The following is a 13,688-nucleotide window of genomic DNA, read 5'->3' on the forward strand; positions in this document are numbered from 1 at the left end:
GGTGAAACAGACAGCAGAGCCACATGAGACCTATATATCGCTCTGAGCTGTTGGAGGTATATTAGTGCTTGGTACTCTAAGTCACATTTCAACCCAAAGTTCTCAACTTTAGTCCCAAGGATGGCTTTTCAATTAACTAAAAGGTTCCCCCACCCTACTGTTACCTGTTTCCACCACAGCCTAAAGACACATTAAGATAAGACAAATTAGTTGAGGGTAAACACACTCTGTGACCTGCAGTTCAGTGTGCTTGGCGGTTTCTTAAAAAAAAAAAACACCTAAAGAAAATACATCCTAGGTTTTGTCTCATGGTGATGACATTTACTGCTGTTGCGGCAAGCTGGATGTAATGAATGACACGCAAAGAAGGAAAATTAAACTAAGAGCATCTGTCGCCACAGTGAATCATCTGTTGATTGTTTGATGGTTATTTACTTGTGCTTTATGATGTAACTGCCATGACATAATCAGGAAATAACTTTTTTTTCTCTCATTTACTAGCTTTGTCACAGTCTCTCTCTGCTCCCTCTCTAGATCCATGCTCTTTGTTAATGCAGGATTTATACTACTGCATCAAAACAACGCTGTACCTACAGTGTAGGCTGACGTGCACCTCCCCTGAAATGTAACTACACGTCATGGCGACACAGACCTCCTGGCTGTTTTTGTAAGCTGAAACCATTTCCCTCATTGGAAAGAAGGCTTTTTTTTTTACTTTAATTTCACAGATAAGAAAAAATAAATTGTGAAGACAATACAAAATAGCACAAAATACCATCTTAAGTCTTGTGTGTACTTTATCCTTCAGGGATTTACACTTCAGGATTTATCCTAGCTTCGTGTGAGCAGAGGAAATCTCCACTCGTTGCTAGGCTAATTTATACAATGTAAAATGCCATAGGCTTGCGCTAATAACGTTAGCATGTTATATTTGTTTGGAAACGTGTTTAGTATAAGACAGTTGTTTTGTCAGTGAACCTTGTGAGTTGTAATGGAGTTGAATTTGTAACGTTACCTTTGTTAAATGTTGCTGTCGTCCCTGGTTTTACATGAGTAGAGGGAAAGTCCGCTAGCTGCTAGGCTAATTTTTACCATGTAAAATGCCATAGGCTTGTGCTAAAAACATTAGCATGTTGCATTTGTGGGGAAAATGTGTCCAGCAAAAGACAAGTGTTTGTCTGTGAATGCTGCGAATTATAATGAAGCCAATTTGTGTACTTGTGTTTGAAACTAAGCCATGTTAAATGTGCGTTTAATGTGTGTTTTGAATCAACTAAACTTTACAGCACTTCACAGAAACTGTCAACTGGTGTTTAGGAGGTGTAACTGCAGAATGACACAGACACAACACAAGTATAAATGCTCAGAAAGGCGTAGCACAATCTCTCTTTTTTCCTCTCTCTGCCTTTTTCTAATGAGTCGAAAAGCTGACAGCAAAGTGCAACTTCACTTATATGTTATCGAACAAAGAGAAATGTTCTCCTCTCATCCTGAAATGGTCCTAAATTAATAGCACTACCTTGTTTTATGAATGAAGCGGGACACGAGTTGAAGCAGCAGCACTGGGTGTTTGACCAATTAGCGACAGTCATCCCTGTAAACCCCTATCAAGAGCTCCTGCATTTTTAGAAAGTAACACCCCACAATCAAGGACTTTTTGGGGGTCAAAAGAGGATCCTCAAAACTCAATTTAGACCATGGTTACTGTGGTCGAAATGCAATGAGTATCTCCAAAAGTTAAGGAAAGTTCCCGCGGTCAAGAAGGGGCTCTGGTCTCACTAAATAAGGAAAAACATAAATCTAACTAAATTATGTACAAGATGTAAGAGAACTAGTAGTTTAAATCTTCTCATCCGTTCAAAATAAAACCTCAGACTGTGCCTTTAACTTGGCAGGACTAACATCCCGTCTTCTTTGTGCTGTCTGAAAGAAAGTTGGTGTTATTTAAAAACATGCATTCTCTTTCACACTACGTTGTAGCCTATGTTTTATAACTGAACCATGACTTGCCCGGAGAACAGTGAATAAATCACGACAGCTGGGATGAACCACACAAAGTGATGTTATGTTTTAGCTGGATGAGTTTGTTTGTCATGTATGAAGTCAATGCCTCACATAGAGCAGTAAAAGCATTTCCAAAACACATTCCACTGGAGCCTCTCACTTAAAACACATTATTGGAGGAATCCGGGGGCATGGAGGACGTTAAGTTGTGACATTATTTTGACAAGAGCCAAAGAAACTGAGGCAAAACATTTTCTCTGTATTTAATATATATATATCAAAACACATGTTACACATTACATTACCAAAGGAATGCCTCTGTTCTTGTAGACACATGTTCGTGTCTCCAGTTTTTTTCTGATCGCAACATGAAATCTTTTCAGTGTAAAAGCTTACATGTGTAACCAATCACATGGCACAATGTGCTCTATGTCAGCGTATCAAAAGATTATGTTGTTCCCTACAACAGACAGTGAGTAAACTGTATAACTCATTGTTAATGAAACAGAAAACATCCGCTCTTGGTGTCAAGCTGTGGCACACACACACTCACACACACACACACACACACACACACATTTGGTCCCTAATAAACACTTGGTTGGTACACACCACAGCTGCTGCTTACATGAGAGTACTGAAGCTATGCATTCATGTTATTTGGTCATAAAAGCTTGAGACGTCTGTGGCCTTCGTGCTGACACAGCAGGATTAATACCACATGGACATCCTTACTACTATTAGCACTGATGAATAATATAGTAACAGCACAATTACGTAATGCTGTACATTTAAGAAGATGCTGGAGCTACATCTATCTGCTCTTTAAGCTCAGTAGTCCCAGCTGAAGCCCCCAGACAATGTTTGGTAATAATTAGAACCAAAAGAAAATGGACTTACATACGACCTGAATCATTTGCAAGCCCAACATCTTGACCTTCTTTAAAGGAATAGCTGATCATTTTGGAAATATGCTTGTTTGCTTTCTTGCAGAGAGTTAGATGAGTGGGTCAGTATAGCGCCACTCTTATGTTAGTATGCTGTGAATCTGCAGCCAGCATGCAATTATGTTAGTTTAACTTGGCGTAAAGACTGAAAGTCACTGTGTAAAGCCAAAATGTAATCCAGCACATAATCCTACCTGAAAAGTTGTGTTTGTACTTATTAAGCAAACAAATATAACGTGTTATGTAAGAGCTTTGGATGAGTTCATAAACAGATTTTTTTGCCTTTTTGGCAAGCTCTCTTCAGTCCTTTTACTAAGCTGAGCGTATCAGCAGCTGGCTGTAGCTTCAAATTTATGAGAGTGGTATCTAACTTTGCAAAACTTCCAATAAAGTCGAACTATTCTTTTAACTTAACACAGAACACACGCTTTTTAGATCACTTACAAACATTTGCTGCAGGAGAGACTCAAAACTGATTTAAATAATTTGTCTGAAGGATTCAACTAACGTGACATGAGGTTTTGATTAACAACGAGACAGCAGGACTGACACACTGAGCCAGTCAGTGGCTCGACTAAAATGACGAAGCAGCGTTGTATGAAGTTGAGCACTGAGCGGGCATCAGTGTGTGAAGACTTTGATTTACAAAAGAGGCAAAACAGTTAAAATGTACAGAATATAAATACAATTTCATATAAAAAAAAAAAGATTAACAATATTACGCTGATACTATCCATGTTCAATGCCTGTCAGATGTACACACACTCTAACACACACACACACACACACACACACACACAATACAATCTTACATACACAGTACAAGCTATGATTTAACACATTTACAGCCACTGTTTTGGCTTTACAAATGAGTGACAATATTCATATAATTTCAGTTATGATAAAACTGCTTTCTAAGTGCTGTTATCAGTCCAGTAAAGTTGACATTGGCTGGCTTTCAAGCTTTTCTACATGACTCAGGAAGATTTATGTACAAAGACTGCAGGATTGGCCTCTTCACTGCCAACTAATGTCAAACATGATGCTGATAGCGGACAAATTCTGATAAGAACAAATCAGTTTTAACATCAGTTTACATTGCATTATAGTCATTAGGATTTATAAACAGTGTTCAGGAAATGTTTTTTGAGTCTTGTAGGTTTCAGATCTGTGGTGGGTTGTCTACAGCTACAGCAGAGTATTCAGCCTCAGACATGTTGGACGCGTCGATGAGGCGTGCCAGGCCCGTCTTCGTGGAGTATTTAAAGATGAAAGCCTTCATGAGGTCATAGCGGTAATTTCTGTTGATGAAGTTGTAGAGGATGGGGTTGAAACAGCAGTGAAGCAAGGACAGGCACTGGGTGAGGTGTAAGGCGACGTAGATCACGTTCTCCAGGCCGCAAGTCAGAGGCACCAGGCCCAGCTGGGATAGGGCATCAACCAGGAGGACGCCGTGGTAGGGCCCCCAGCAGCCCAGGAACACCACGATGTACGCCAGGATCACCCTGCGGCTCACACGGCGCTCCTGCTCCACTGTGGAAGACGATGAAGAAGGAGAGGAGCGGGTGAAAGCATTGGCGAGCAGGGCGTAGAATACTGCAATGACAGGGAAGGGGAGAACAAAGCCCAGCAGGATGAAGCTCAGCTGCACGCCCACCATCCACTCCCTGGGGTTTTCCTCTGGATACACAGGCCTGCACAGCATGGAGTCCCCATGTGTTGACTTCACAGTGCCCAGGAAGTAGGTGTCAGGCAGGGAGGCCACCAGAGCCAGAAGCCACACCCCTACACACGCTCCGTAGCGGATTAATTTCCTGCGCGCGCCTCCATCGCTGTCTCTGTGCTGTGTCACACTCAGGTAGCGGTCCACGCTCATGCAAGCCAGGAAGAAGATGCTGCTGAAGAGGTTGACGGAGAACATCAGGTGCGTGAGTTTACACGCCACCTCCCCGAAGGGCCAGTGGCCGTGCTGGGCCAGCGAGCTCACCCACACAGGCAGGGTGGCGCACACACACAGGTCTGCAACTGCCAGGTGGACGATGTACATGTGTGTCTCATGGCGAGGGGTGGCGACTCTCTGCGCGCGGACATTCACCCAGAGGACCAGAGCGTTAGCAGCCAGGCCGATGATGAAGATAAAAGTGTAGAGGACACACATGGAGTAGAGCAGAGCGTTGCGGTTGAAAGCGGTGGCGCACACCATTGCATCCACACTCGATATGTTGCTGAAGCCCTCGGAGAAGTTGAGGTACCCCAGCGACTCCCACAGGTCCTCCAGCTCACTGGTGCTCAGACTCATTTTTCAGCGTTGGGAGAGGACCACTGGGAGGTAACACACACCACCTCTGACTGGGATAGATCCTGTAAAAACATGACATCAACTCATCATTTCTTGCAGCGTACAAGATAAAAAACCAACAACTAAATGCTACCCTCTGGTATCATGTTTAAGAAGCACTTTTCTGGTTATAAAGCATGGCTTATTTTATCCATGTGGACTCATACTGCATGAGCTAATAAAACATAAAGCCGCTTGTGGTATGCCATCAGATCCTGAAGAATCTTAATGCGGTTAACTTGTTAAAACACTGCTTTCATGAGTTAATAGAGGCTCTCTGTTGCCGTGTCACAAACGTAGGAGTTCTCTGTGATTGATGTGCAGTCAGGGGGCAGTACAATAAATGTTTACATTAGCTCGACTAGCGCAGAGTGCAGATTAGACATGAGGAAGTGGGATCGAGAAATCCAAACAGGGTGTATTTCCGGAGCGTTCCGGGCATTCCGAGATAAAGCGTTGGTCAGGGTGGGAAACCTGATGCCATTTTAAAGAATGTTTTCCTTTAACATGCTTGTTATAGTAAAAAAAAATCCCATGTTTCTCTTGTGCTCTTGAAGCAGAGGGTGAGAGAGGAGCTGTCACCACCCAGATGATCAAAGAAAAGGCTGCTACAATACGTCATTTTACAACATCTGAATCATATAACGCAGGAACACATGTGCACAATTTTAAATTCAGAGTACATTAAGGCCGTGAGTAAGGTGACTGAAGCAATATGCAAGATCACAGAGGTGTCTGGAGCAGCTTGGCATGCTAATAACCTGGCATGATCCTTCTGAGCCTAAAGGGCCGCTGAAATGCACTCCCAATTTTTTTTTTTTTTTTTTTTTTTGCTGTGATGTCTTTCTTAGCTCCCCTAACTGGCAGTCTGCCACAGTGTGAAAGATCAGAGGTGAAAGGTAATAGATCAAAACCAGAACACGAGTGGCTTAACCCCGCTGTTGCCCCCGACTGACTTGTACGCCCACAGAGTGAATTGTGTGCAGAGATCAGCAGGAGGCTTGACGCCTGCAAAATGGTCTGACCAAGGTTAAGACGGGGGTCACCGACCACTGGGTGACACAGCACGCCGGAAAGCAGTGAAATGTGACCGTGTCAGACATCTGTCTGAGATGGAGACTTGTGCTGTACACAGGATAATTGCCACAAAGTCACTGTGGATGATGACAAAAAAAAGGCAAAGCCAAAATGTATACAAGGACACCTGGAACATATTAGGATGTGCAGCTGTCTGGTGTGTGTTATGTCTGCCTTTGGTATCTGTTATCAGTTTGCTTTTGTATCTCCATTTTATGCTACTTTATACTTCCACGCTGCCATATTTCAGGGGCAAACATTGTACTTTGAACATTTATTTGACAGATACATTACCGCTTAATTTGCAGGTTCAAATTTTATACACACAAAACACATAACTTGTAAAATATGATCAGCTGTTACATATTAAAATATCCAGTAGTATGCAGAGGTGCAGGACGTAGTCAGATATACTACTTAGCCTCAGTAAAAGTAGCAATACCCCAACAGTCATTATGCAGAATGGCCGATTTCAGGATAATAATCATTGATGCATTCATGTGTACATCACTTTGAAGCTGAGGGTAGTAAAAGGGAGTTAGATTCTACTGTTGGGTAGCTTGTGAATATCTTGGATCAATACTGTATTATCTTATCGTAACCTGTAATATGGAAATGTATCATTAATCTGAACCCATGTGTCTAGTTGTCAATTAAATGTGGTGGAGTAAAAAGTAGAATATTTGCCTCTGAAATCTAGTGGAGTAGAAGTATAGTGGAAAATGGAAATGCGCAAATGAAAAAAGAGTTCCTCAAAAGTGTTCTTCAAGTGCAGTATTTGAGTTAAAGTACTCTGTTTTCACCTTGCAAAGTAGTTAAAATAAGCTCCATCAGCTGCAATATTACAGATCAATACAATACAAAATATACTGCAATATAAATTCAGATAAACCGTGATAGAACATGGGCCAAAGAGGAATTCTACTTTGAAGGCATCTATCTATTAAAAACTTATGTGCTCATTTTAAATCCATGACACTGCAAATATTGCTACCTCTACTGAGCAAAGGATTTCCCACCACTGCCAGTGATAAACACTTTCAAGACTTGTCAGAAATCTGACTACTTTCAATTATCTCAAGACACTGGAGAGTGCTGTTCATTCTAATGGAGGGATTGTCTATGCTGAGATAATCCCTCACAATGGTCTCTGTCTAATTCCCTTATATTATATGGAAAATACCTGGAGGTGCCAGGTAGCCCCACAGGCTTCAAGCTAATTAACCTCTTAACACCCACACCATCAGATAACAGAGGCAGCACATGCAGCCCATCTCTCTCCCTCTCTCTGTCTCTCTGTGTCAGCTCAGCAGCATCCAGTTACAAATTAGCTGAAACAGCTTTTGTTACTCAATACACAGAAAATAAAAGCGATTGAAGGCGATTTTCATGTGCTAATGCAGAGAACAATAATGGTGCAGGTGCAGCGTGTTTGTCAGAGGTTTCTCCCGTCCGTCAGTCCCTGCCTACATGCTTCACTTTGGGGAGGATAAAAATATTTGGCTTTCAGGCAAGGACATCAGGTTTCCGCGAAGATAACCACTTAAAGTCTTTCCTTGTGCGTCATTACGCACAAGTACCGAATCCAGTGAAATGATCCCAGGCTGCTCCTGACGACAAACACTCACATTGTTGTCATTGTTGTGATATCGCGGGCTGGAAACACACTGGCCTTATCAGATGTCAGCTTGGTATACAGTGGTCTCACTTTGTGTTTGAGCGGGGAGGCAAATAAACAGCGAGACGCGCTGGGAAGATGGAGAACTACAAATAAAGTCACTTAAATGTGTTAGATGATGTAATATCTTTCAGTTTCTGTTCAGCAACTAAACTTAGCATATGCATCTATCCCGGTTTTGTACCTGGGATAATCAGAATCAATAAAGTTGTTACATTAAATTAAGCTCTTGTGTTTTCATACATGCAGTAAACGCAGATTAACGCAGGTATCGAGCATCTCTGAGTCTTTCAAAGTGTTAGAAAGCCGAGAAACTACCTGCACACTTGCTTCTCTTGCCCCACATAAGCTCATATAAGCATCTTACCTGTTTCTAACTCCTGCTCCCTCGCTGGTGTTTAAACAGCAGATTTGTTTTCGCTTAGTTTTCGGTGCTGGAGGATAACTTAAACTCCACTGCTGCTGCGGTGGTAGTAAACTTGTGTGCGCTTCCCTCCGCCTCCTTGAATGAATCTGAGCCTGTTCCTTGTTCTGCACTTGCTGATACTCAGGAGAGCTACGCCTCCAAGGCTGGTCTTAGCTATGCGTATTGACATGGCATCGCCTCGGGCGTTCAGTAAACAGCAGCCAGCAGCCAGTTTCGGCCAATAGTGGAAAAGGAATGCGCGGATGTTTGTTGCTTACGACGCCCCGTGTATAAAACATAATGCAACATTTTCACAATACTTAAGATTGCATGTGTGACTTCATGCGAGTATATGGCTTGCAGGTCCACACATGTCTATAACGTGGCATGCAGCCTATTGCAGTGCAAGTATAGGACAATATTACCAATGTATCATACAATGCATTTTAAGAAAGTGGCTATCATGTGAGAAAAAAGCAATAACTTAATACTGCCTGTATACAAACTTGAGCAAAAGTACATCCCAAAGCTTTTTAAATGACTGTCCTACCTGTTTAATAAATGCTGCAAATACAGTATGTTCTGTAATGTAATTAAAATGTGTTTTAATGATTTACTGGCTGCTACATATAGCTCAAAATATATATATATGAATTCTAAATATTTTTATTTTTATATTTTTAATATTTTTTATTTTTTTGGAGTAATTTTTCCCTGTTTTCCGTGGTAATATTTTCTGTTTTTCTGAGTATTTTTCCCCCTGTTTTTTGTGGTAATTTTTTTTCTGTTTTTCGTGGTAATTTTTTTTTCCTGAACGAGGAGACGATATACTTCAAAATCTCTTGAGAAGCTCCCACCTGGCACCTGCAAGTGACCTCTGCATCCATGGTGACTCCTGCTCATGGATGTATTTTGCATCCGTGCTCCTGCTCCTAGACAATTTCAACCCAGGGGTCAATAAGGGTAAGGCACGTAATTAGTTACACACAGGGTATCATAATCTAGCTATGTTTTCGACTGCATCCTTCTAGTGTAGGCCAGTCGCTCAATGTAACAGGTTAGGTTGACAAACGTGTATGAGCATGATTTTACAACCTGTTACTAACCTAACCTGTTACATTGAGTAATTGGCCTACACTAGAAGGATGCAGTCGAAAACATAGCTAGATTATGATATCCTGGGTGTAACTAATTACGTGCCTTACCCTTATTGAACCCCTGGGTTCTGTCTAGGAGCAGGAACACGGATGCAAAATACATCCATGAGCAGGAGTCACCATGGATGCAGGGGTCACTTGCAGGTGCCAGGTGGGAGCTTCTCGTGAGATTTTGAAGTATATCGTCTCCTCGTTCAGGAAAAAAAATTACTCAGAAAAAACAGAAAATATTACCACGAAAAACAGAAAAGGAAATTACTGAGAAAAACAGAATAAAATTACACCAAAAAACTAAAATTCTATATTAATATTATTATCATGATGACATTTTTAGGAAGGTGACTGTCATGTGCTGTGATGCAAAAATATTGTATATACAGACTTCAAAATAATGTACATTTTGGCACTTCCTGTTTAGGTGCTGCAAACAAAAAATGATTTTTTATGATTTGGTGACTATATACAGGGTAACAATACATAATAAAGGATGGTACATGATAATAAATCCATACGACATTCAAAATTACCATATGCTATTTTGTTTTTTTGTGGCATGCACATTATGTCTGTAACTTCCCCAGTCACACTCTTCATGTAAAGTATCTATAACACTTTATTATACAGCATAATATTCCATATTATCTGTAAGAAAAGCATATAGTGTAATGTATGAAATCAGTATAAAGTGGGCTGTAATCATGTAAACACAGTAGTAATATGATATATTGTATGCAAACTTGAGAAATTGTACAAAAAAATATTATACTTTTTTAACCTACACTGATTTTTTTGCATGATTTGACCATTATTAAATAACGCCAACATTTAAACCACAATGTGCAGGATACATGTATAATATACGTGATGCACAATACACATTAACCACATTATACCGTTTTACAAGGGCGCCTCCTTTGACCCAGCCCCAGCCACCTAAATATGAAACCAGAGCTGCAGACAGTTGGTAAACCACATCTACTGTCTTCTGCTTCCACCGAAAGCCAACAAACAGGTTAAACCCAACATCCAGTGCCACAGAGGTAACTGAAAACACCCTCTGAATAACGACCAACACTAAAAACCACATTCATGACTTGGCTTAAATTTTAAATCTGACAGCACTCCCTGTTATTTGGAGTTATTCTGACCAACTTCAGGTGCAAAGTGGTCGATTGTTAATTCTTTTATTAATGCGATGCTTGTCCTAAAACTGAGAACAACATCAGCTGCAGGAGCCTTGTTGTTTCATTGTTGCTTGAGCATTGTTGTGCTACATCCTCTGGAAGCAGCATGAAGCATTGTGGGAGACTCATGTGTTTACTGAGCCGTTGAAAGCTCACCTGCAACACTGGTGGCCTCACAGCTGCTCCCACCAGGGCAATTAACCCCAAGTTCAATACAAAAACAGAGTCACAAAAAGAAGGAGGAAACTGTGGACTTTATAAAAAGCATTCACATGAATTATGTTTGTCAAATAAGGATAATATACTTTGATTGAGCTCATTAGTGAAAATAATTCTTTCAACGTCATGTCCAGTGATTGAAGTATTGACATAACCAGGTACAGTATGTCCAGCGTGTTTTCATAGGAAAAAGATATTGTTGACTCGTACAGGTCACCCCACTGAAGTTTGTTATGACTGTGTGCTCTGTATTCATTGATGAAATGCAGCCAGCAGGCTACTCTGACCTCATTAAAGAGCAAAGTAGTGAAGTCGGTTTCAATGAGGCTTTAAAGAGAGCTCCCACTACGCACGCATACCCATTGTCCTCCATATCAGGAGCATCAGGGGGGATTTGTAAGCCTTTCTGATAAGCATCCGTAGCCCAGCAGACTGCTGCCAACCTCTGCTCTGCAGTCCTCATTCACAGGGAGGCCGGGTTGGGAACAGCAGAGGTGTATGTGAGTCAGTGAGTGTGTGTGTGTGAGAACCGGCCATCCGGCTCCCATATACTCGCTGCTATAAAAATGTTCTCAAAACGAATCTGAAAAGAACTGGATGAAACAGGATTACAGTTTGGAAACAATTAAAGTGATGTAATAGTTCAGAAACAAACATGAACATACAACAATAAGGACGCACCAAATAGCTTTAAATGCACAGTGCAAAATTAAATTAAGTGAAGTGAAATTAAATTGCAAAGTTTATTTCATTCCACAGTCTTCACCCCAAACACCTTTAAACTTTACCTGAACTTGTTCAAAGCATGGACTACCTTCACATCACCCACTGATTTCTGGACTCCTGTTTTGAAGCCTTGAGAGTGTCATTTCGATCTGCCATCTTTGTTTTTTTGGAGCCGGAGGTGACCATATTTGGATGAGAGGGTGAATCTCTGGAGGAGCGAGGGGTGGATCTGACTCATAGACTCTTTTTCCACCAAAATTAGCACATATATGCAGGTTTTTTTTAAACATGGGAAAACCCGCTAAAAATAATAAGCTATTCACCAGTGTGTCATGTTTGAAGTCACGAACAGGCCAGAAAACAGGTTAGTAAAAAGTCGACAGCAGCACGGAGGCCAGTGAAAATGTTACAGTGGTTACTTATCTCCGACTTACTCAGTCTCTATTTCAAACTCAGTGTGTTGCTTGGCATTTTGTGGCTGCCCAGCATTGCATCTTACTGTCAAAGGGGCTAAAATTAGCTTGTTCACCCAGGTGTTGTATTTCCCTCACTGCTGATTGGAGCTGGAGCTGAGAAATACCCGTGACTGCCACAGTCATTTCACTTGGGTGTGAATGCCGATGGTAAACTCTCTCATTACATACAAGCCAAACGTTAGTGGGTGGTAGTGGGTTTTTTGTGCAGTGGGGAAGGGGCTCTAGACTGTAGCTACACCTCGCAGACAGCCTTGTGGCCATTAGAGGAACTGCAGTTTATAGCACTTCAGCCCTGGTTGCCGCTTCCTTCAGAGTTAAGTTTTGCTAAATATTATGTGACATACTTTACAACAATTCTTCTAAACACACTGAGAATTCCTTCTAACATCAGCGTATTGCTTTGGTTTTACGGCAACTTTACAGATTCACTCTCATCACTGAGTTGTTTCCAGAAGTAGCAGGTGGCTGTTTCCAGTGTTTAAAAAAAATCCACTGTACACTACTTGTGTAGCACCAATAAACAGACAGACAGAGTTATGCTTCCAGACATTTACCCCAGACGCTGGTGGAGCCAGAAGAGAGTGAATGCTGGATTTTTATTTACCAGGCGGACACAAACACAACTTGACTGATGCCAGTGTTGCTCCTCGTCTGCTGGATGTGTAAATAGGCATCTGTTTGCGAAAGTTTGCCATATATATACTTAAAAGGTGAAAGGTCAGTGTTGAGTTGACAGCTTGTTCGCCAAAGTAGCCAAAAAATCAATCAGTTAATGCAGGTTTAATTATTTTAATTCCATTTTTCAGTACTGCTTTCCACCACTGGTGCATCTGTCTATGCTAAAAGACACCTACAGTTGCTCCACATGTGTTCATGAGGAGTTTAATTCGTCCACAGTTCAACACAAGTGTGACTACTACAGTTATTCCTACAGCTTCAGCTATTCCTACAGTTTTTAGACAAGGCCAGGTTTGTTGTAAACATTTTCACACACAAGATAAACAGAACGATCACGAGATAAGTAGCTGGAAAAGGGTCGGCGACTGCCAGAAGAAAACAGAGTGGCGATGACGTAAAAGAGTGAGACGGGGGATGGGGGTGTTGGAGGAAAAAAAAAAGTTGAGGAAAACAGAGGAAGAAAGATTGAGAGAGTTATTCCTAATGACTGCCGTTCCTATTGTAGTCTAGGCCTGTGTCACAGTGGGGGGTCTGACAGACACAATCTATTTTGGTGCAAATCTCCATTCAGAGGGTCCCTCTCCAATGCATTCTCAACCACATCTTTACCATCAACTGTCGCCCTCCCTCCTACTCTGAGGCGCCCTCTTTCATTTCTCTTCTCCCTTACATTCCTCCTTATCCCCTGCTCCTCTAACCTCACTCATCTTTCACTTAATTACTTATTCATTTGCAATTATCTTTCAGGAGGATGAGGGTCTGTGTGAGCGAAGCTGAAAGCAGAACTCACAAGGAGTG

General features: G+C 41.5%; 1 protein-coding gene across 1 annotated transcript; it reads right to left on the bottom strand.

The window, feature by feature from the left end:
- Window positions 1–2,253: 2,253 nt before the first annotated feature.
- On the bottom strand, window positions 2,254–8,553 carry LOC117248261 (atypical chemokine receptor 3-like). Its single transcript, XM_033613193.2, has 2 exons — window positions 8,412–8,553; window positions 2,254–5,312 (listed from the first exon to the last, which is right to left on the bottom strand). Exon 2 carries the CDS (start codon window positions 5,248–5,250, stop codon window positions 4,114–4,116), a length of 1,137 nt encoding a protein of 378 aa, XP_033469084.1. The 5' UTR covers window positions 5,251–5,312; window positions 8,412–8,553; the 3' UTR covers window positions 2,254–4,113.
- Window positions 8,554–13,688: the final 5,135 nt, after the last annotated feature.

Source organism: Epinephelus lanceolatus, chromosome 14 (assembly GCF_041903045.1).
Source record: "Epinephelus lanceolatus isolate andai-2023 chromosome 14, ASM4190304v1, whole genome shotgun sequence".
NCBI classification, from domain to species: Eukaryota; Metazoa; Chordata; class Actinopteri; order Perciformes; family Serranidae; genus Epinephelus; species Epinephelus lanceolatus.